At 41.9% G+C, this 23,109-nt stretch overlaps 4 protein-coding genes across 13 annotated transcripts in view; 2 read left to right on the forward strand and 2 right to left on the reverse strand.

Annotated features, from left to right (window-relative positions):
• LOC143359510 (cytochrome b5 reductase 4) overlaps positions 1 to 890 on the reverse strand; it is a 25,882-nt gene extending 24,992 nt beyond the window's left edge. The window contains exon 1 of the mRNA XM_076797462.1: positions 480 to 890. The gene's annotated coding sequence lies outside the window, so the exon portion shown is untranslated. The remainder of the gene's footprint in view (positions 1 to 479) is intronic.
• Positions 1 to 5,164, forward strand: part of LOC143359511 (fatty-acid amide hydrolase 2) — an 8,529-nt gene extending 3,365 nt beyond the window's left edge. For all 5 annotated transcript variants that reach the window (XM_076797471.1, XM_076797472.1, XM_076797473.1 and 2 more), the window contains 6 exons: positions 981 to 1,191; positions 1,353 to 1,556; positions 1,627 to 2,154; positions 2,301 to 2,690; positions 3,438 to 3,620; positions 4,152 to 5,164. In XM_076797471.1, coding sequence (XP_076653586.1) covers positions 985 to 1,191; positions 1,353 to 1,556; positions 1,627 to 2,154; positions 2,301 to 2,690; positions 3,438 to 3,620; positions 4,152 to 4,250 — 1,611 coding nt within the window. In that variant the 5' untranslated portion in view covers positions 981 to 984 and the 3' untranslated portion in view covers positions 4,251 to 5,164. The remainder of the gene's footprint in view (positions 1 to 980; positions 1,192 to 1,352; positions 1,557 to 1,626; positions 2,155 to 2,300; positions 2,691 to 3,437; positions 3,621 to 4,151) is intronic.
• The window catches only part of LOC143359514 (androgen-induced gene 1 protein), a 36,084-nt gene that overhangs the window by 2,072 nt on the left and 10,903 nt on the right, over positions 1 to 23,109 (forward strand). The window contains exons 1-2 of one of the 4 annotated variants that reach the window (XM_076797483.1): positions 15,191 to 15,214; positions 20,723 to 20,887. In XM_076797483.1, coding sequence (XP_076653598.1) covers positions 15,206 to 15,214; positions 20,723 to 20,887 — 174 coding nt within the window. In that variant the 5' untranslated portion in view covers positions 15,191 to 15,205. Of the gene's footprint in view, positions 1 to 15,190; positions 15,215 to 18,082; positions 18,259 to 20,576; positions 20,888 to 23,109 lie in introns of those variants that run through there. The other 3 variants (XM_076797486.1, XM_076797487.1, XM_076797481.1) reach the window with 3 other exon arrangements.
• LOC143359512 (clavesin-2) lies at positions 5,448 to 15,906 on the reverse strand. Of its 3 annotated transcripts, none has more exons than XM_076797475.1 (6): positions 15,616 to 15,906; positions 9,053 to 9,247; positions 8,142 to 8,346; positions 7,865 to 7,988; positions 7,469 to 7,681; positions 5,448 to 6,690 (listed from the first exon to the last, which is right to left on the reverse strand). In XM_076797475.1, the coding sequence occupies exons 2-6, from the start codon at positions 9,210 to 9,212 to the stop codon at positions 5,986 to 5,988; spliced, it is 1,407 nt and encodes a 468-aa protein (XP_076653590.1). In that variant the 5' UTR covers positions 9,213 to 9,247; positions 15,616 to 15,906; the 3' UTR covers positions 5,448 to 5,985. The 3 variants fall into 3 exon arrangements, with proteins under 3 accessions (XP_076653590.1, XP_076653592.1, XP_076653591.1); XM_076797477.1 differs by lacking the exon at positions 15,616 to 15,906 and adding an exon at positions 12,647 to 13,146; XM_076797476.1 differs by lacking the exon at positions 15,616 to 15,906 and adding an exon at positions 11,037 to 11,528.

The raw sequence follows: 23,109 nt of genomic DNA on the forward strand, positions 1-23,109 counted from the left end.
GGATCATTTTTTCTCTACTGAAAATAAACTATTAATTTTAAAATGACGAACTCTCCGTTTGAACTCTCCATATGCTATGCCGGCGTCATTCGTGAATAAAAAAGAGTTAAAAAATGACTAAACATTTTAGACAGACACATTCTCGTTATTTGCATAATGTAAAATAATCACTTTTAGTGCATTTATGTGCCGCGACATGTAGGCGATTTAAAAATGGGCAAACGGTAATTAAAAAATGAAGTTGAGAAAAAAGATAACATCGTACCAGTTGATTGACGGCTGGAATTAGGCGAGTGCACACATGCTACCATCCCACACTGTTATTTAAGTGGGATTAAGCGAGATTACGCTCGAAGACGTTGTCTTTTAAGTGGTCCGAACGATTGTCAAGTGCGTAGCCTCCGACCAGGCCTTCCAATGTCATTCGGGTTTTTTATGCAAATTGATTTTGCCACCGGGAAATGGCGCCTCATAATCACCTGTACTGTTGTAATGTTGCCATAACTCGAAGAACGCGGACTGTTGCAGCGGTTTCGCAACGAAATTCGATCAACTAGACTCGCCGTCTAGAACTCGACGCTTTATTGTTTTATTCGGTTGCGCCGCGCCGGTTGTTTTATATGCGTTTTGTGTACTCTAATGCCGGCTCGAAAGTGATCGTTAGCATAACGTAATTCGCGAAAATAAACGTTACCGGCTTACGCAACCGGACAGGAACAGGACGGCGAATCCACAGCGACACTATCCCGTTGCTTGAGCTCGATCAAAAGAATTTTTTTTTGTTCTCCGAGATTGAAAACAATAAATTAGTAGCACTCCTTATTATTAATTATAATCTACAACCAGATACACAGCGGACGAAACAAATATCGTATTTAATTATTAGATGTATTTATATTTGCATGTTACCTCCGCGGTTAATTGTTAACGTAAATATTGATTTCGAAAACGAGCTATATTGTTGACTGTTTGATTTTCAGATACATGTCCAGCAGGACGAAAAATCCTAAAATGATGCAAAACAAAGGACAAATGTTGAACGTGATCCACCGACTGCTCGAGTTCATAGTCCGGCAAATAATTAAGTTGATTGCCGTGATAAAGGGTCCTGCGGACCGTGCGCCGCCTATAAAGGACATAACTCTGTTAAACAGCGCAACGATCTTAGCATTGAGAATTCGAAATAAACAGGTGAGGAGTGTTCAAACGTTTATACCTCAATTAACCCAAATCTTCTGAGATTCTAGTCGATCAGACAACTTGAAATTCCAAGAAAACCTTCAGCACGTGCCCTGTTATCGGGCGAACAATTAATTAAATAATTAATTGGTAGTGCCATCTTGTTTTTACAGCTGACTTCAGAAAGTGTCGTGCAATCGTATATAGATAGGATAAAGGAGATTCAACCGGTGTTGAATTGTGTAGTGGAGGATCGCTTCGAGGATGCTCTGAAAGAGGCACGAGAGTGCGATGAACTCTTGAGATCTGAAAACGCCCCGTCTCCAGAAGTACTAGCCGAAGAGAAACCGTTTTTCGGAGTGCCTTTCACTACAAAGGTAAGTCGAGCAAACGTACGGTAACTGGGATCGCGTCTGCATCGATGATAACAATCTGGAAAATCTGCAGGACTGTATAGGAATAGCAAACATGAAGCAAACAGCCGGTCTAGTCGCTCGGAAAAACATAGTTGCCGAACGCGACGCGGAAGCGATAAGATTAATGAGAGCCGCGGGAGCAATCCCCCTTGCCACGACAAATGTTTCGGAGCTGGCGATGTGGTGGGAGACCAGCAATTGTTTGTATGGCACCACGAAAAATCCGTACAACACCAGACACATTGTTGGAGGATCGTCGGGAGGCGAGGGCTGCATACAAGCAGCAGCTGGCTCGCCAGTGGGTATAGGTTCGGACATCGGTGGTTCCATTCGCATGCCGAGTTTCTTCAACGGGATATTCGGGCACAAACCTTCGAAAGGTATCGTCTCGAACGACGGTCAGTATCCGAGCACTCACAGCGAGGATCAGGATCAGTTGCTCGCGATCGGTCCCATGTGCAGACACGCGCAAGATCTGAAGCCCACGTTAAAAGTTCTTGCGAACAAGAACGCGCACATGTTGAACTTGGATAAGAACGTGAACATTTCGGAAATCGAGGTACGGATGACATGATTAAACGAGGACGCGTTCGTCGGACTGCTTTCTTAGATAGTCGTAATTGTTTTGGATCCTCCGAAACGTAGTCGGAGAATTAGCAGTTGACAATTGTACGGAATATGTGATGTATGTATATTTTAATTTAGTTCTATTATATGGAAGAGGACGGAGGTCAGTACTTGACGTCGCCGGTGGATCTAGATATAAAGAGGGCCATGAAGGACGTGATACGTTATCTACAGCAGGAGCATAACATCAAAGCTACCAAGCTCAATATTAAGAAGATGAAGAAGAGCATCACTCTCTGGACGGCGAACATGACTTGCAAAGACGAGAAAGACTTCTCGTACGAACTGACCAATCGGAAAGGTCACATTACCATTTGGTGGGAGGTGTTGAAATGGATGCTGTTCATGAGCAATCATACGATAATAGCACTGTTCACTGTCATGTTCGAACGTTTCGCCGTGACATACGGGAGCGAGAAGCATACGCAATTGATCCAAGAAAGTAAGGAACTCTGTCAGGAGTTTCAGGTACGGTAATCTCTTTCGATACACAAAACCAAGCTGTACAGTATATGTCAATGAATTTCTTGCCTTCTCTGTATAGAATCTTGTAATACCTCGAATTCATACCGTACTCATAATACAATTAGGATTGGAATTGGCTCCCTTCTGCTTCACCTCGCTTTACAACATATCGCGAAAGATACCAAGAGTAACAATTCATTCTTACGATCGAATTACGGATTATTATACCCTTTGTTAATGGACGTGATTTCTTTCTCTGGTCTGACCGCTGCTAGTCTTCCATGGTATAACGTGTTCTCCTTGTTAGTAGCAGAGAATTTTCCTCTTGCATGCAGAATGCGATTTTTCTATCCACTATGACGGAAGCGCATTGTCTCTTAGAAATCCGATATACGGTCAGTCACATAATTGATGGCGCGCATTCTAAATCGAAATAGCTTTTTTTTTGTAAATCGACTTCAGTTTTTCTATCCAGCTACAAGGATTACAAGATGACGTAAAATTTTGTAAAAATTGAGTTTTACAACCGTAAAAGATTATAAAAAGATCGTTTGGTTATAAGAAAGTTATTCTATTATTCTTCTAATGTGCTATCAATTATTAGACCCTGTACCTTGTTGATATGAGAAAAGCAATCATTGAATTTGTTAGGAAGCATGTATTCACAGAACATTCGGGTTTTCTCCTTTTACTGCGCCCCTGATATAATCACACGTTTAATTATATCTATTTTTTTATTTTTCATTGTAGAACACCTTAGGTGACAAAGGAGTATTTTTGTACCCGACGCATCCGACGGCCGCACCGATGCATTACGAGCCGCTCATTAAGCCATTTAATTTCTCGTACACTGCGATTTTTAATGTACTAGGCTTGCCTGCCACTACTTGCCCGTTGGGATTAAACAGGCAAGGGCTTCCTATTGGCATTCAGGTACACATTGCCACATACCGAGTCACTGTGGTCTCATTTTATTCGCTCGACAATTCTTTTTACAACGCCCGTGTCAGTTGACCAGTTCAAATATAATGTATTCGATTTTTCGCATACGAAATGTCCGACTTGTAACAGTAACGTTCCACCACTCATCATTTCTGTCAACGAAATTCAAGTTTCTTAATAGCATTACGGTAGAAATTGTACCTTGTGGTCAAACATGGCGTAACGCTACTTTTTTACTCGTATAAAAAGCACACGTGGCGGGCACATTGACTAACATTGAAATCTACATTCTTTAAAAGTCAAATTAGACATCTATGTAAGAAGATAGATCTTTAAGGTTCAACGTTGTATCTTAAAATGCCATATTGATAAATCTTCAGGCATAGTATTTCTTGATCAATATGCTTCATAACATTTGCGATCTGAAATCGGACATTTCATGTGCAACAACCTAATAACTCGTCGAAAATACAACGGAAAAGTCTGCATGATTTTTAACTGCTATAATTACTTTTGCAACAGGTCATTGGCGGTTTGTATCAGGATCGTCTAACGATAGCAGTAGCTGAAGCATTGGAACGACGTTTCGGAGGATGGGTTCTGCCGAACGAGGTTTTGTAGACAATAACGCGAGCGCGAAACCACAGCTCAGCCATCACTATTTTTCGGTACAAGAAATTTACTACTCTGGTAATTTCGTAACGGTACAGTACAAACTCTGGTATTGAAAATGTAGATGTCTGCGTCTCGATGGTTTCTTTTGTTGAATATATATTTATGAATACACAACGAGGGAGAGAAGTACGCTAAGAATGTGGACATAAAACGCAGCCGCATTTTCTATATTAATATGAATGTCTAAATATCGTTTACAGTTACGTTTCTAAAGTGCATATATTCGGATGTAAACGTTACTACGAGAAACACTGTTGTCTTCACATTCTGACTGCACCGATACTGTCGTCCCTCATTATTATAAGTAATATGACAAGTATAGAAATTGCTGTCGGTTCTACAACCGACCGTAATTGCATTTCGTCGAAGCGCGCTATTATAATCAAGTTGAATCGAACGATTTCGAAATCAGATTAAAGAGAACCTACATCGTTTTCGTATAAACCGCATATACATATATTTATATTTATAAATTGATGTCGAACAATTTTTTTTGTAACCAAAAATCAGTGTCCACAGGATATGTAATAACATTTGTACCTAAGCAAACTGTTGCATTACATTTGACTACCGTTTTTTATATACCTCATCATAGATCTCTATGTACGATTTTCTATTTTCATACGTCTTGAAAAAGAGCGAGAGAGGAGGAATGTAAACTGTGGGGGGGGGGTGGATATATATATATGCGTATGTATGCACGAAAGTGGGGGAAAGATGAGAAATTGGAAAAGAATTGTAAGGTAGTAGGAAGTTTTCAGCAATGTATTCAAAAGATTCTATGTTTATAATGTGTATTGCTGTTAAAATCATATACATATATATTTTATGTACTAAAATAATAAATTTTTATTCCATTATTCTACTATAATTTTTCTTTCTAATAAAAGTGTAATTCTAATCAACGTAGAATTTAGTTGGCTTGCGTAAATTTAACGAATCCTATGCGTCGTTGCAGGTAATATACTTTACACATTTTATCAATATACATACACAATAACACTTTCTGCGTTTATCGAAATTTCTTTTCGATACTGTAATGAAACAAGAGATAATTCACGGATATTCTTAATAGGTACAATACGTTTTCATTCAAGGATACGTCTCCAATTGGTCTTAAAAATATCTAATAAAGAGATCCTCTGTTCCATGATACATTTGATATCAATAAATAATTTAATACAATACATATTTACAAGAGTAATACAAATTGCTCGCCGAGGAAACCCGTTTGAAAAAATGCACGTACAAATGCTTAAAAATGAAATTCTTATTCGCATTCGTGATCTCGAAAAATCTTCTGAAATCTACTTATTATATAAAAATCTTGAATGCTCAGTCAATTTAAAAAATAGTAAACTCGATGAAATTTGTTACTTTAAGTACTCTAATGCAATATCTAAACGGGTCGATACCAATAAATGAACATTTTATACACGAGAGAAAAATATAAGCCTCGTGAATGTTTAAATAACGTTTACCGTATCACAAGGCACTCCTTAAAGCCTATCAAAAAATTCTAAAACTACATTATCGTTTGCTCGTTCCTTTCGTCGAAGATCTATAAAAAGTTTCATTATTCTGATATAATCGTATCCGGAGCTAATACATGCATACCGTATAAAAGTTCTGCGTAAGTACTCGATGAATTCATTTTAGAAACTAATACGCGTCTACGAGATTACGTAATGAGATTCGTTTCTTCGGAAGATAACTCGCCCTTGGTATCAATAAGAGCATTCTCTGATCTATTGTCGAACGAATTTTCTTTACCGTCGTCGCTGTCTATCCTATTCGAAGTATCATAGTCGTTAGAATTCGCCTCGGACCTATACGTTAGCAAATTATCCTCCGCATCCTTGTACGACTCCTTTTTATCACTAAAGTAATCGCTGTTCCCATTGTTTAACATCCTATCTCTACTCTCACTGTAAGGATCGTCGTCTCTCCTTATCGTTCTACTTCCCCTTCTCCCCTCTTCCCTCTCTTCCGCATTACTATGGTTAATTAAATTCAGTTCTACGTTAGCTCCAGGCTTTTTAGCGGACTGATTTTTCGCGGAGCTCCCGAAAGGATTGAAAAATCGCCTTCCATTTTCTCTGTTGACGCCGTTGCTAGATTCCATGCAGCTCTCCTCGTTCCGCTTATGGTTCTCCACGTTTCTGGACTCCACCGTTTTTTGATCGCACGTCCTCCCGTCATTCTCGGCCTGCTCGTTCTCCTTCTTTATGGCAGCCAGTTCGGCTTCCTTCATCGCTGAATGAATGACTGGCTCTGCCCATAGTCCCGGGTTGAATGCTGGCCCCGTACCACCCAATTCTGCTGGCAGGATGTCAGTAGGCAGGTGCTCGTGCAGCGTACTCAAATTGTTCCCGTGCAGGTAGATCTATCGTCCATGCAAAAATTCTATCAACAATCTGCAACCTGCGCAACTCGAAACTGCGTCTCGCGAAAAAACCGGCTGTGGCGAGCCAATCTTCTACCAGGATTTGCGCGACCTCGAATTATCTCCCAGTCAATATTTAACTCCGCTCTATCTAGATGCGCATCTCTAAAACGGTGTTTGAACTTCTGCAATAGCGACCCGACTTATTTCTGGTACTTGCCGGTGGTTATGAAAGCGGTGTAAGTCAAAATTCCAAACAAATCGATCTTTTCGCTTATTATGTATTACGTCCATAGACTTTACTAATAATTATATAACGAAGCGAAGAATGATATATTACACAAACAAAACACACATTACGTGTTACATGTTGACATATTTTTTTATCGAATCAGACAGGAAAACCTAAACATCTCGAAGAAAGAAGACACGACTTACTTCGCTTTCATCGGTATTCGCTGTTCTTCGGGGTAAGAATGAAGAAATACTAGCAGACATAATTACCTGGAGTTCCTTTGCAATTTAACGGAAACTTTGATTCATCAAAGGAGATCGTGGAACGATTACATTGAAAATTGCTTACAGGAGCAAAGCTAAAATTTATGTTTGTAGCGATAAGCCAGCTTTACATTTGAACTAGACTGAGATAGCGGCAGAGAAACCAGGCCAAAAACGAAAGCCCGGTAATGCTCGATGCAAATTGAAACAGGCTTTGCAGTCGAAGCAACAGACGTTATAGTCAACATGGAGAACGATCAAGCGGTTGATCACCCCGTACCTTGTTCCGAGTTTTTTCGTCCAAGAAGGGTTTCACCAGGGCCAAGGTGGCCTGGACGTAGAGCGGCGCCGACAGGAAGTGGATCGCTTTGAATCTCGCCGGAAATCGACCACGAAGAGCGGCTATTAGGTTTCGCAGTGCCGCTGCGCCCAAGGCACCGCCTTGTCGCAAAGAGAATCCGCTCCAATCTACCACAGCGACGAAACCGGATTGCTGCAAAAGAAATTGGAGCGCCGTTAGCCGGTGCACAGAGGATCTTTATCCTTTACACTGTCCTGCAGCGTTGAATTACAAGCGAAACACCTTCTAGGATAATCTAATCATTGGGCTCTGCACAGATACATAGAGACACATAGGGTAAGGGACCTAATTACTGTGCCTATTTGTGAATGATACCTGATTTCGAGGATCTTGAATGAGAATTTCCAGCACCAGGAAAAGAGCTCTTTGCACTGACAGCGCTGGAACCGACACGGGGTCCCATTGCGAGGCTAGAATCACCAGCACGCATCTGCCTTTCCTGAAACGTTTGAAAGACATTAGCTAACATTTGAAATACTGGGTCAAAGCGAATCGACGGACCCCGTTATCCAAAGATTCGCGTGAAAAGGGTGCAGATAAGGCTGTAAAAGTGGCATAGAAATGATTCAAAGCTCTGTGTGTATATCAGTACCTATCGCGGGCCGGAAGTACGCCCGGTATTCCAGCGCGGAGCGCACGTTGCAGAGCCGGGTCCCTCGCCGTTAGATTGCCGAAGATATCCTGTCGATGTGCTACTTGCGCCTGATAAGCGCCTATCAGGGCAGCAGCCTGCTCCGTCCGATACTTCCGGGCCAGCAGGAAACGCGTGATGTATTCGTCCGTGCAGTGCTTCAGGTCTAGGAGCAAGGACGGGGTCATTGTAATGCCTAGCGTGAAAAATGCCCGGCAGGAAGCCGACTCTAACACGGATATTATGCCGGAAATTCGTGGATCGACGCGATGAAAGCGAATCAGACACTCCTTCGGCGTCGCCTCGCCTCGCGCCGGTTCCCCGCGGCTTCATTTGCTTGCACGAAACGAGACAAGGTGTTTTATCATGGCTAACGGACCAGGGATGTACGGCGTCTGCCATCAGGAGTACATGTTTCAGAGACACGCGTTGTTGAATATACAAATAACCATCCCGTGCACAATTGTTGGAAACAATTGCATCCACCGACAGCAGGGAGCAATAAAAAATATTGTTACTCGGACCTGAAGTGTCCAGTGGCAGCAGTTGTTAGAAACAATTGCGTCAATCGACGAGACGGGTTAGTAAAAAAATTATTAGGTCAGACCCGAAGTGTCCAGTGGTAAACGGCAGTTGTAGACATGCGACAAAACGGACGAACAAAAAAGTGTCCATTCAAACTTGAAGATCTACAGCCTACTTATGACCAAGATTGCTGTATGGAATTGATTTTTGAAGAAATTCTTGGCTGTAGATCGTAAATGTGGTAAGTAGCTGCCGGCTGGCAATGCGTCTTCATTCGTTGTTTTAACAATGTTGTCGGGCGAGGGGGACCACCGGTGGAACGTTTTTGTAGGTGCACTCCGTCTTACCTACATCCGGCATTTCCCTCAAGATCGCCCGGACGGTCTTAATGGCCAGTTTCTTGTCACGTTTGTCGAACCTGGCCTCCTCCTCGTAAATGCTCCGCGCCAGAGCGGTGCTCGCGTGACCCCTTGTGGGGTCCCACATGTACTCGCAGTACTCGGACATCTCGTTAACCCTTTTCCTCGTTTTGCCACGGATCTCTGCAACAATTTAGCGGCGGCCATTACACCCTGTTTTTCTGGAGAACGTACCCGACGTACCTCGTCGGTCATAATAACTGTCCGCCGCGGCATCAACGCTCCGGACTACCTAATGGCGTTTAAATGGCCGCGGCGGGGTGGACAGCTATTCTGAATGTGGCCCGAGAATTATACAGGTCTCGCAATCCTAATTCACCCTTTCTCGCAAATTAAATTCATCTTATGGGCGACTCGAGAGTGAAATAACTCGAAAAACTTTCGTTTTTACAGTTTTTATTTTTTACACCCCGGCGCGCTTCGCCGAAACGGCTGAAAAAATTCTTGAACATCGTTTATAATTACACACTGATACTGCAAAAATATAAATGAAGTCGCTCTTAAACTTCAATGCCAAATCTGTATTTTTCTGATTTTTTTTTTTAGGTTCTTGACTTTTTACAACCAGGATTTTCAACCGGAAAATTGTTCGACTTTTCTCAGAATTTTCGCATACGACTAAATAGGGCGAAAACTAATTTTCATCCTAATTTGCACCCAACTGACTAATTCATCCTTGTTTTTAATCGATGCCAAAGCCAAGACCGTGAAAGATCGTAAACAATTTTCTCCAGACTTGCGAGTCAAACGCTCGGCCACAAAATGCGGATAAAGCGTGACCTTTATTTCTCGATTGCGCGAAGTCGCATCAAATTCCGGTCAAGGAGTCTCATCAATAATTTTCGAACCAATAAACGAATCTCTACCTATTTACAAATGACGGGTGACGAGGCGTATCACAAACACGGAAAGTTAAAAATAGGCGCTCCCACTGAGCAAATGAAAAGTTATTCATCCGTGGATTATCTCTATGTCTATTTCGCAATAATAATTTCCAGCCGATCTCCGTCCTCTAAACGACTGCATCGATTATACTGATTCTCCGTGTATTCCCTCGGGTTTCCACAGGTTTTCAAGCAGCGCACAAAAGGCTAATGATCGCCATTATGTGTTTGTACAATTTCGTTTTCCTAAAGCATGAAAGGAAATTCTGCAGACGGGACGACATGTATATGCTCGGCAATGTACTTTATCGACGTTCTGTCCGTTGTCAGTCATTCGAATAACTGAAATGCCAGTGTTTATTGAGCGCGTGTGTGTTAACGACGGATAAAAGGCAACGTTCATTAGTGAAACATCAAACAAGACACTGTTGTACGAGCAATGAGTCACTTCTGGGTGAAACACCGTTCAGTCGCACCGTCTCGGACTCGTTCGCTTGCTAACGTAACCGCTCTGCTGGACTTTTACTTCGCCGGGAACTCGTTCGCGTATGACGAATCTGTGCGATTATTATTTTTTCATCATCCCCCATTACAGGTCCCTGAACTTTCGTTTCAAATTCAACTCTTTCAACGAGCTCTAATTCCGGTTAACATAGCGCAAGGCAACATAGAGTAATTTCGTGTCTTTCAATTTCGAAACAAAAGTTCGGACAGCCCGATGTACGTGCCAGCTTCTGGAATGGAATAACTGGTAATTGAATATAAGAACCCATTAAGGACACAGCGAACTGTTAATTGGCTTCGCAATACTGTTCGAAAGCCATTAAGATTATCGTTACACATAACGAAACACTATTTTCGTTCCACTAACGTTCGCACATTACGGAACACTCTTCCGGGAATCGGCTAATTAGCTGAATTTACAAAGGATTGTTTGCGACGAGCATGTGCTCGAGCGACAACTGTCAGCGGTCGCTGTACAACGACATCGTACGTGACGACCGCAAACGTGCGTATGCAGAACTTACGTGAAAGGACCGTTCGATGGTTAGTAAACGATGTTTTGTCGTATGCTTTCTTTCGGTTTTTCTCTTCGCGGCCGTGTCACTGGCGTTGCGCACTCTCGTCACACACTGGCACACTGAGTTTCCCGGAGGATCGAGCCGTGCAGGATTACGGAATGATCGTTAAGTCACTGATCATTTCTCGACGACCGGCTCGAACCCGCCGAATTCGAGAACAACGGAGACAAAGGATCGGCGCGGCACGGCGCGACGGAGGAACCTCGTTGCTCGAGCGGTCACGAGCGAACGGCACGCAATGAAGTCGCCTGTTGCGATTCGCTCGAAAGTGTTAGACCATTGGGAAACAAAGGAGCGAGCGAGACCGACTCAAGGCGAGATGATCGCTCGCTCGGTCGGACAAGGAAAAGGACCGGCGCAGCGATGGCCTCGAGTCGCGCCGAGTCCGTTCAACCGCGCGGAACTTTCGAAAATACAGCAGCTACAATTATTTGAAGAATTTTCGTGAGTCGAAAATAATGCAACAGTATCTTTAAATTTTCTGACTGTTTTGCATTCGATCTACACTAATTTCTGTTAGCCATCGGCGCAAGAAAATTTGTTTGAAAACTCGCGAGACAGAGGACGAGGCTACCCATCGCTACTTCAGGAGTGAATAAGATCGAAAAAGGATAAGCGTACTGCTATCGGTAGCGAGAGGGACGAAGATGGAGGATAACCTGTGCCGACGCAAAACTGGAAGAGAAGAAAGGTTAGCAAACCGAAGAAGGACGAAGAACCGAAAGGAAGATAGTACGGCGGAGAGGCGACGACGACGAAGGTAGAAACGGGGCGCTGTGAACGTTGAAGAAGGACAGGTAGAAGAGACGAAGCCGGTTACCGGTAAGGATGACTCACCCGATCGTTCTTGTTACGCTATCGTGTAAACCTGTCCCCCCAAAAATGCGAGCGTCCGCTAGTAGCGTTGCAGGCAGGTGCATAAAATTCAATTGCATCACTTGTTCCAGGGAGTACAAAGGCACCGGTGCCATTGTTTCGGACACGTTTCCACGATAACGGCGGGTCGTCTAACCCCCTACGGTTTACGGGTAGACATGCTGCCGTCAGCGGAGCTGCCATATTTTACAAAAGGTAATCCAGGACACTTTGTGGATTTACATAATTCGCTCCAGTAAATTACAGCGGCTTGGACGGCGCTTATGTAAAAATGCCGTTCAGTAACTCCACACGCGCATCAGTGGCAGTGGAAGACACGTTGGCATTTGGAAAAAATGGTACTTTAACGCTGAACATACTATTGCCCGTAAAAAGAAAAATTATTCTGTTTCCATTACTCTGATGCACTGAGTCACCATACTCCGTACGCTGGACTTTGCTACAAGGGGCTGATCGGTGCTATTAAAAATGGGGTAACTGTTCCAGTAGTCAGCTAGTATCTTCTGTTATTATTAATAAACTATTTTCGAAATTGTTTACATGATTGGTTTCCATATCGGCGGAATTCCGGTAGCTACAATGTTAATTGCTACCGATACGTATCCAATAAACAAAAACATCTGTAAATGGTGAGTACTAGGGTCTGTTTTACCGACAGAACTGAGCGGTCAGGTTTTTACCTGGGATATAGATCGCAGCAACTTCAAACGACACTAATGCAAGTCGCGGAACGATTGGTGGACGCAAACGCTCGGCAAATTGCAGCGTTTAAGGGGCTCGCATGTGTGTAAACGGGGCTCGGCGCGATTAGCCTCGGTCGTCTCCTTTGCACACCTGTGGCCGGGGTTTCTCAGAAAAATTAATCGAGCAGATGCTTCGCGTCCGGTTTTTTTGTCGGCTCGGTCAAACCACGGCAACACCCAGGAAACGGCGAGCGCCTCGATGGTTTTTCTACGGCGGCAAATTGCCGGCCGCCTCGCGTGCAACCCGACTTCACGATTCTTCGAGAAACGTGTCGCGAAATTGTCCGTGATTCGCGACACGAACCGCCGAGTCACGCAATTATTTCTAACAGGCCGGCACGATGCACGTTTTCGCACTGACCGCGTCCAACGAAAATACAGACCATTATGCAGCGCTGAACCTTGACGTGACCTTATCGGAAAATAAACAAATCTTCGTTGTCGATAGTTCTGCAACGACCGTGACGAGCAACTATGCAGCGCGGATTATTGGAATGATTAGTAATCGATGGTTCTTGCAAAATATTCGTGACTTGCCAGAAACTGATGTATTCCGTCAGTGCCGTATCATGGCGATACCCACTTTCTAACCGCTAAATTTCCTCAGTGAGTATTCTTCATCAGTTTGAAAAATTCGTAGGAATCGAGCAGAATGTTTGACAATGAGCTGTTTATTCGTAATGTCGGCCCCTTAGATGCCCGTGGGCACCACTATGGGCCATGCTACGGGCAAGAATGACTTAGCGGAGTGGGGGTAGGCCGTAGCACAACCGTAGTTGGCCACGTAGTTGTGACACTGCGTGTGACAAATACATGCAGCCTTGCCCGCAGGGGCGTGTCTTCGTGCCCACTTGCGCCGTTCTGTTTCTGTGTGTGCCCGGGGCAAGAAAATCGCAGCCCCTTACGGGCGGAAGCTAAACAGCTCTACTATACGTAGACTGTTTGATTAGGTGTGTCCTATCAAAAAATCCGCTGACTGATACGCAACTGCGTGTGTGCTATAGGAATGAAATCTAGTTTTATGGCGCGAAACCATTCAATTCTAACGGCGATCGATTCCGTCAAGGACTGGTTGTAACGATATCGCGGTTTAGATTAGGCGGCGTAATCCATAGCTCCGGTGCCGGTGTGACACCGCGGCTATACATGTCAATTAACCTACATATGTAATTAAATGCAATTGAGAAATACTTTTGCGGCCTACGTACAGCATCGCCGGATCCAGGAATGAATCATGAAAAGCAATTGTGAATTGGCGTTGGTGATTCGGTAATGTGCCAGTTCAACCAAGACGGTTGGTCCTGGATAACCTTACATTCGAAACGCGCCATATTGAATCCGTCATTTTATTTTATTTTTTTTTGTAATTTTGACATCAGATTCATAATCAGCAACCCGAAAAACCCTGGAGTGTCAATCTTGAAGTAAATTGGAGTACACCTTCTTATTTTGGCCATGTTTTCGCGATTTAGCCCCACTATGCGCCGCGCCGGTCGCCAGAACCGGCACGGTAGGTAGTTTATAAAATATCACGTGGTTTTGATACTGCATCGCTAGTACAAGTTACCGATTCGTTTTTTTCCCTCTGTTTGCGGTGCGTTTGTCTCTGTCGAAGGACGAAAACAGATCTGTTCGGGTGACGCCGCCATAGATTACGCAACATAACGGTAGAAGCAAGCGGCGAAGAAAAAGACAGAAGTTACCGGTTTCTTTCGGCGCCGTAAAAGGTGGCTGCAACCCATTTCTCGGGCTTCTGATACGTTACGACGATTTTCGCGATCATTACAAAATTGAGTTATAAAGCAGCACGTAAAAACACGTTGCAGCTATGGTTAGCTGACATTTTACTGTTTTACAGGACTCCATAGAACCTATAGACGAATTCATTCTATTTAGAGGTTCTCGTCTTTGAAATTTATAATGAAAAATTTGTTGTCTTGATTTGTACAAGTTATTGTAATTCAATTGACTATAGAACCTTGCTAGTGTTCTATTCGGGTGCTATATATAATGTTTTCCTTGCACGAGATCACAGTAAAGTATAACGAACTATTGGCCATCCAACCATGAGATCATCTGCGCATTGTGAACAGACACTAGCCGTGACAATAAAATGCAGCAGCGTAATAAGTGCGGGGGCACTGATCGATTTCCCTTCCGCCTTGAAGGAGACATAAAACCACAGAGACATAATACAAACAGAAAGACGAAAAGGAAAGTGCGCGGTAGTTACTTTATTTCGTTCTTCGAAGAAGGGGGATAATTACGGACGGAAAAGTCATAAAGAAGACTTTATCACGGTTCACGTAACTCGGGCTCGCTAATTAAAGTACACGCGCGCGCGCGGAACGAACAGACCAAAACTTAAGTACGAGGTGGTTTGCAACGAGTGATAGTTTCGTCTAAATTTATCGAGAGTGAGGAAGACAAATTTGGCGCCAACGTTTTCCAGACCTTTGACGGCCGCGAGGCGTACTCGGAACATAGCCGAGTTTCATGGTGTTCGTAAGCCTTAGCTGCTCATTTTCCTAGCATAATTTTATGTTCACGAACTCTATGATTTTTCTACGAGTGCGTCCTTCGTTTCTGTTAATCGTTAGCTGCGTTAATAATTTTATTAGTTTTGAAAAGTCTCATTTCGAATCTACCCTGCCTTACCTTCGTTTGTCATTTTCAAAGAAGTGGTTTGCAAATTTGATTTAATGTTTTATAGTTACGTCAATTTGACACCAAAGGACAAGTTGCTGGAATGAGGAGCGATAGTTGATCACGAATATTTGTGACACGAAAAGTCGAATAAATGTTCAAGGTTTCAGCGGGTCATCGACAGCCACGAAAAGTCAAACACAATAAAAGGTGTTACGTTGCCTGGGTAGCGTGCAACGTACTCGCCCGTGCATAGTTACCTGTTTATGCTACGTCAACAGCGTAGATCGTATCGAATGACCGTAACCGCATACGGGGCATCAAACTTGTCCGCGTCTTCGTCGGATATGAAAAATAAAGAAAGCTGTTTCCCGTCGTTCATTCGCGGACACTGGCACACGACTCCGCCGAAAAATTAGACACGATGCAATACGCGAACTTACAATTAGCAAGCCAGCCGTAGAAAACGTTCGGCGCCAAACTGTCCTTTCGAAACTGTCACCGATTCGATTCTGTTAGAAACCCTCTTACGGAATCTGTGGATACTAACTAGAACATGCATTTCTCTCTGGGTAAAAGTGTCCAGGGCTGTTCACAATCATTTAAAATAGCGAAAAACGTCGATGTATCATTTTTAACCTATAGGAATTAATAAGGACAGATATAAACTTAGTTGGCTACCGTTTCCTGTAACCCATACCTAAACATTTTTATTATGCCGAAAGATCTACAATCTGAGCACAAAGCATGGAACTATTAGCACAATAAGGTATCTCGACAATGTGATATTACAATATCATTGTGAACTGGGTATTCGCGAGGATTTTGTTTCAAAATTTGTAATTTTGTGATAAGATTCGAGGGATCTGTAATACCGACTCTGAAAAATCAATGATTCCAACGACCTCTATGATATATGACGGTGAGATCCAGAGTTATATTCAAACTGAGCAGCAGAGAGCAAGTACTTGCTACGAATATTTTTTTTAATTTCCTCGTGGCTCGAACTCGCTCCAACCTGTTTGGACTGTTTGGACCCGCCTCTACCCGCTTCAGTTAATTTCTCTGATCCACTCGAACTGACTCGGACTCGCTTCGTTCCGCTTCGGTTCACCTAGGGCCCTCTCATGTCCGTTTTGATTCACTCGGGTCTATTCCGGTGCGTTTGGGCCCGATTCGTTCAGCCTGGCTGGGTTTAGCCTCATTTAGCTTGGGTCAGGTTTACTTGGATGTCACGAAAAATATTTGAAGATGACGTGTTTTGTGGCTACCTGATCAGCCTTGGTTTAACTGTTCACTCGATTGAAGAAGAAATATTTGGTCTCTTTCCTTCTGAAAATTATTATTAAAATATTCGTCTACAAAACTTTTTGCAGAAATAAATGCAAACATTCGTTTCTCCGATGCTTGAGAGCCGGATCTTATTCGTTTAAATGCAAATGATAAGGAAGTTGATCACGTTTGAGAAGTGGATGTTGCATGTCATGACTTAATTGCATGTAATTGTATGTAAAAAAACAATTCGTTATAAGCACTGTTGTAATTGTTTGTTATGGTTGTTACCCGTAAACATTTGCGTGACGAATCACCAGACTACTGGTTGCAATTTCATAAGGAAAATTTTGTATGGCAATACAAGAACGTTTCACGAACTATATTTTTTAGTAATTTCATCAAGAAACACCACCGTTAAATTGGTTTGTATCGGTGTTAAAATCAACAATTGTTTGTTAAAAGTTGTTTTCCTGCTTTCAGATATGTATGGCAAAGGTCGCCAGATAAATTGTATCGCACGGGTTGCATTATATCGCATATTGCATACACAAACCATTATCAAATTGCTGAAACAGTAAATATCGCAAATCCGGGACAGCCGAATGCGTTTTGTAACATTTCATTTCCAAACAGCAACCTCATATTTTCTTTATCCACACAGATAATGCAAATATGAATAAATAAGTACTGAAGAGGCCTCATTGCCTCTCCGACAGTTCGAAACTAACCTATCGCAATCAAATGAACTTGATGGTTATAAAAACGAATTTGATTGCATTATTGTATGTTGACTACATATGTAGCCTCAGGGGACGCACATATTTCATGATAAACGCGGGTAATTATACTAAAGCGAAGCTCGATAAACATAGATGTACTTTTTTGCAATATTTTTTTAATCATGCCGACGGATCACATAGATTGCGATCTTTATGCAAAATAAACATTTTCTAGGGTCAAGTACATTAATTGCATTTTTTCTACTCCTACTATCAAAGTTTTGTTTCACAAAGCAATTTCGTATATAAGTAGACGAGAGTTGTTCAACACAACGAATAATAATTTAATAACAATTTCAATGCTAACTTTTGTTCAAATGACGTATTTTGTAATTTTTTATTCATTTCGAAATTTTTTTTTTCAATGCGTTTCGGCGTGTCAAACTCACAATCGGCAAAAAAATTAAAGTACACAGGTGTGTTCGATTAAAAAATAAATAAATAAAATTTTCACGTGTTCCTTTGTCCCAGGTTTTCGAAAGATCCACTGCGCGCCGTACGCGAGGGTCTACCGTAACTTTTCGAAAACTCTGTCTTTATTACCTGATACAATATCGTGTCCAGACGGGACACAGGGGCACGCAAACAGATTGCAAAGGTCTGTGGCGAATGGCCGGTTCAGGATAGCGGCAACGGTGAATGGGGGGGCCTGGTTCGAGCGTGGAGCCATGACACAATCGACTGTCAGTACAACAACAGGCCTCCAGACAAAAGTGTACGTCGCTTCGCTTCTCTCCGCCCAAACGTATTCGCTGTAATATCCGTCGAATAGGTAGTGGGTGTGAAAAAACCGAGTTCTCATTGCGCAGGCGACGCTGTGAAAAACATCATTGCACGGTGTCCCTTTAGGTAAGCATAGCTCGTGACATCACGACTCTCATTGAATGAGAAGCGTGTGCAATTATTAATTAAGTGCCATGCCAATGGAGTTCGCAACGCTAATTTCTGTCGCCTCTATGTTGCCGCATAAAATCATTCGAAAACTCGTAAACGTATTTTAACTGTCCATAGAGGATTATAATCACAAAATTTTCAATGTTTTGTGCTAGTCTATTATTGGTTTTTTTAGGAATTTTTTTTCTATAGAGAATTGCAATTGTGAAGCAACGATTGATTGGAGTAATAGTTTAATTGTTGGTAGTACTACTTAGAAAGTAATTTTTAGGTTCTCTTTAATGTACCACGATCGTCGAGAGGCTGACTGGTAGACTTCTGATAGTTAATTTAAGGTTTAGTCCGATCTTTGAATCTGTTGTGGTGGCACGCATTTGGCGTACGATCAATTGTGCGTGCAATAAGTATCAGTGAACAAGTACATATACAGTGAACAAATATTATCGTATAAATCCAAAATGGTAAATCAGTTAAAATCTTGATATTAGCTCAAATATTATCGAAGTTCCTCCGCGTGATTAACGGAATGATTGCCCCAAAACGAGTTCCGGGGCATTCCACAAAAATTTTGCTTAGAAAGCACCGGTTTCTGTGACGCGTTGCCCTCGTAACCGAACCATCAAACTTCGATTACAAGCCGAGTAAAGGCAACAAAACTACTGTATGCCCGAGACATTGAATTACGTCAGACAAGTGGGACTAGCGAGTAAAACAGTGCGCACTGCGCAGCGTCTTTGAGAACCGATGCCTAAGATAAGAGTCGCCCGAGGCTCCGAGGGTAATCAGAGATAGATTCCGCACGATTTGAGCATCATTTTCAGTTATCTAAAACTGATTCTAACGCAATCTGCTTTTCGTTCAACTCCGATTGCTCGAAGCTCTCCTGTTAGGATTAGAAAAAGGCGAGCAGCTAAAAAAAGAATCGAGACGAATTTAACGGAGATCGGATACTCGAAATGTTCTGGATTGTTTTGGTTCTAGAAATATCGAGGACGTGTTTGTAACACTAATGATTAGACCAAAGCTGCTGAACATGCCTACTAGCGGCTGAGGGCGCTCGCCGATGCCCGTGGGCCCTGGGCACAGCTACGGGCACAGCTACGGGCACGTGAATCAGCGGAGTGGGGGTAGGCCGTAGCACAGCCGTAGCTGTGACAATGCGTGTGACAAATATATGCAACCTTGTCCGTAGGGGCGTGGCTTTGTTTTGTCATAATAATATACGTAAACATTCATTGTATCTTTTACATATTATTCATTCTGCGCAACCTACTCGATTCCTAAGAACCAAGAAATCAATAATATGCAAGTCATATGCACGTGGCATGGTTTCTAGACAAAATAATTCTTAAATCAGTTCTAATAGTAAAAATTAGCATAGCGGCCGTTCTTTTTTAATCACACTGATTCCATAAGATCTACATGGGAAATCGAAGCACATTTTAATTTTCTTTCGTCGCGGTGGTACAACATTGCGTATTTCAAGAAGACGTAAAGAATTGATTACATTAGACAGTATAATGAACAACAAAATATCATGCGTCATTGATTGTCGCACTTTCTCAGTATCTTTCGCAGTTTTAATAATTAGCAATCAGTTCTATATCGGAGACGGCAGCGATAACATTTTTGTTGATGCGCCGTCAGATCGAAGTTCACCGTGATTAAACATAATATTGCATTTGACCGTGTGTCGCTTTGACTAATTGAACTCGGGACGACGACACTTGTAATTAGTGTTGCGCGTTCTCGTTAACATTTAAATAAATTCAATACGTGAGCTGTTTAATTTGCTTTTTAATTAAAAAAACCCATTTCTGAGAGAACCTGCGACGATTACGTCATTTAATACTTCACCTGCCCGAAGGTACTTAATAGTCCATCATAATTAAACGTTAGGTGATTTAGAATTTTTTAAATTCAGCAAATCAGTAAAGCAGAAAATCATCTTGAGTAATACATTCTAACAAGTACAGCATTAACAAGGCAGCATAGAATAATTATATCGGAATTTTTTGTGTTACGTACGGATAGATGTTACAACTTGTACTAGGGTTAAAATATGAAATTAAAAACTGAAGCACGATTTATTTCAAAGTATGAAGTGAAGTAGGGTGAATAATTATTTCAGGATTGTTACGCAACTGTTTTTGGAGGCAGTGCGCGTAAGGGTGAAATACTGTGGGTAGCGTGTAAAGGTTGACAGAAAGTCCGAAAAAGTATTGTTGCGTAGAACGGTAGGGAGGCATTCGGGCTATTGATTGCCGATTGTCAGTTGAACCTAACCTACAACGTCATCATTGCCGAAAACCGGGGCGAGAACATGGGGGGTTGTAGAGGCAGTCGCGGCAAGCTCAGCAAAAGACGGCCAGCCTTGAAATGGACGCATCCGTTTGACAAATTCCTATCTGTTTTCCAGCGGTTCGGCGACATGGCGTACACAATAAATCAAGTCTTCCATACGTCAATGGTGTTGACGTATGCGTTCACACTGTACAAAGTATTTTACCTGGAATTACCGAAACCGCATCCCGCCAGAGATTTCGACCCGGGGATGTTGAAATACGTGACCATATGGAATGTGGTAAGTGGTCGTTTCTCACTTCTCAAATATTTGCAACATTGTACTTTCATGAATTTCGAAATATAAAATTACGTACACGGTTCCACTGATCGTGACGAGACTTTCGAAATGACACGCGTCGGATGCCTGTCGATTGTGTTTTTTTCCAGCGAATGTGACGATTATCTCCTGTAAAAAACAGTGTTCGAATTTCTGTGACAATGCATTTGTTGTTGTTGTTGTTGTGCCGGCATCTGTCATCGTATCTTAATGACATAAATTAGAAATGTTAAAAGGTTTTGCTCCGTCCATAATCGCATACGTTGCTCGAGAAATATGAATATAAATTCGAAATGTTCGTGTTCATTCATATTCAGCCAGTTATTGTTTAACAATTTCTTTGTTGTGTTTTTGCTGAGAATTCGTTACCAAGGGTGAAGTATTTTCTTCTATGATTTTTTATTTCGCGAAAATTCCGATAGATGACGCCACACATTGCAACGAGATTTGCATGCCTCGCAGAACGTTTGTAAAAACAAAGATGTGATATTTTTATTCTACGTTCGTCTTTTGCGATGGGACTTTTTTATCCGAATGAAACGATGCTAAACTATTAAACAAAAAAATCTAATTTTGCCAAAAACATTTGTTTCGACGAATAAAACTTGACGATCGACAAAATTTCCCATACATAGTGTAGGATATTTTGTATTTCTATCGGAACTAGTTCTAATAAGTTTCAGACATCGCAATACTGATGTCATTATTATTAATAAACGTGCATGTTGCGCGTGTCATGTGTTCGTTGACATGCAGCTTGCTACACTGTTCATTGATTGAACAACAATCCGCGTGTAGTACGTATACTCATTTTCGATACAGTGTCACTTGAATCGGAGCGATTGCAATACCTGTCGATTCAATTGACTGTAGTGGGATTGATAGAGGAAATCAATCTGGTCGAATGTGTTTATATTCAATTGGAATACTTCGCAAAATGATATTTATTTATGTCGATGAATCAAATTATCCATCAGTTTTTAATGACTTCGCGCGCTTTTTATTCTTACTACCAATAAATGCATTTTATATGTAACTATGTATACCCAAAATGAGGGTATGTGAGGGTATGTGAGGGCTATGTGTCCCAAAATTTTGTACTTCCTTAAAACGGATCCCTAAGGTCATTTCAAGTAACTTTTTCCTTTGCAAAAATGTTCTCCGCGGCTTTGTTAAGGAATTATTAACGAAAAATGCAGACCAATCACAGCACGTCTATAGAGGAGAGATTCCGGCTCGGCGACAGATCCTGTTGAGCGTATCGTTGGTATTGGTCGAGCCGAAATCCGTCCGCTGTAGCCGCGCTCTAATTGGTCCGCGTTTTTCGTTAATAACTCTTTAACAAAGCAGTGGAGAACATTTCCGCAAAGGGAAAAGTTACATCTAATGACCTCAGAAATCACCCTTTTCAAGGAATTACATCATTTTTCGGACACCCTGTAGTCCGTTCAACGAGTTGACCAGACGCAAACGAATGCATATAAAATAAGAAGAACACAAAAAATAGAAATATAAATACACAATTTAGATAGGAAAGGGACAAAATGACAGGTTACAACGTGGCGTGACTGGTTTTATTAACTGATAAAAAAACGGACTTGTAATTAATAATTGACTAACTTGTAACAACTTGTGACAGCCTATATCTGTCACCGCTGCTTTTCCCGCACGCGCTACCACAGTTGCTACGTGCATATTTTGTTTACGTCTTGTGACTCGTCTCGTGTCGTCTATAATCCGCGAACTTGATACATTTATGGTAAAAATAGATGACTGGAATATCGAGTAGTGAACTATCGAACGACAAAACACATTTCTACTTAACTCCTGTTTTATGCAATCGACAAACAGACAATTTGTATTTCTCAAAAAAAAAAAAATCCACGGTCCATTGATAATTCCGAGTTACATAACACACTTTCTTTACAGTGTAGAGCATTACACTGCAATACATTGTCTACAGCTGTGTTAGATTGCAAGTAGTTAAGACCCTAACCTTTGCGCCTACTTAGAGCAGTGCCAGTTTAAGTGATTCAATGAAGACACGTGATTAGTGTCGTTCCTTCTAACAAGGTCGATGGATATCTTCGTGAAGGATGTGATAGATTCGAATAAATTACAATCCTAATCACATTGTTCAACCGTTTGGAAAAAATTCTTTCGGGTATCGGGGCTTGATTACT

This window comes from Halictus rubicundus, chromosome 12, assembly GCF_050948215.1.
Source record: "Halictus rubicundus isolate RS-2024b chromosome 12, iyHalRubi1_principal, whole genome shotgun sequence".
Lineage (NCBI taxonomy): Eukaryota > Metazoa > Arthropoda > Insecta > Hymenoptera > Halictidae > Halictus > Halictus rubicundus.

Excerpts from the sequence above, each read along its gene's own strand:
- LOC143359512 (XM_076797475.1), bottom strand. The coding sequence starts at position 9,212 with ATGTCCGAGTACTGCGAGTACATGTGGGACCCCACAAGGGGTCACGCG. Across the intron at positions 7,682-7,864 it reads TTCAAGATCCTCGAAATCAG|CAATCCGGTTTCGTCGCTGT; the intron begins GTATCATTCACA and ends TTTCTTTTGCAG. Across the intron at positions 6,691-7,468 it reads ACGAAAAAACTCGGAACAAG|ATCTACCTGCACGGGAACAA; the intron begins GTACGGGGTGAT and ends CATGGACGATAG.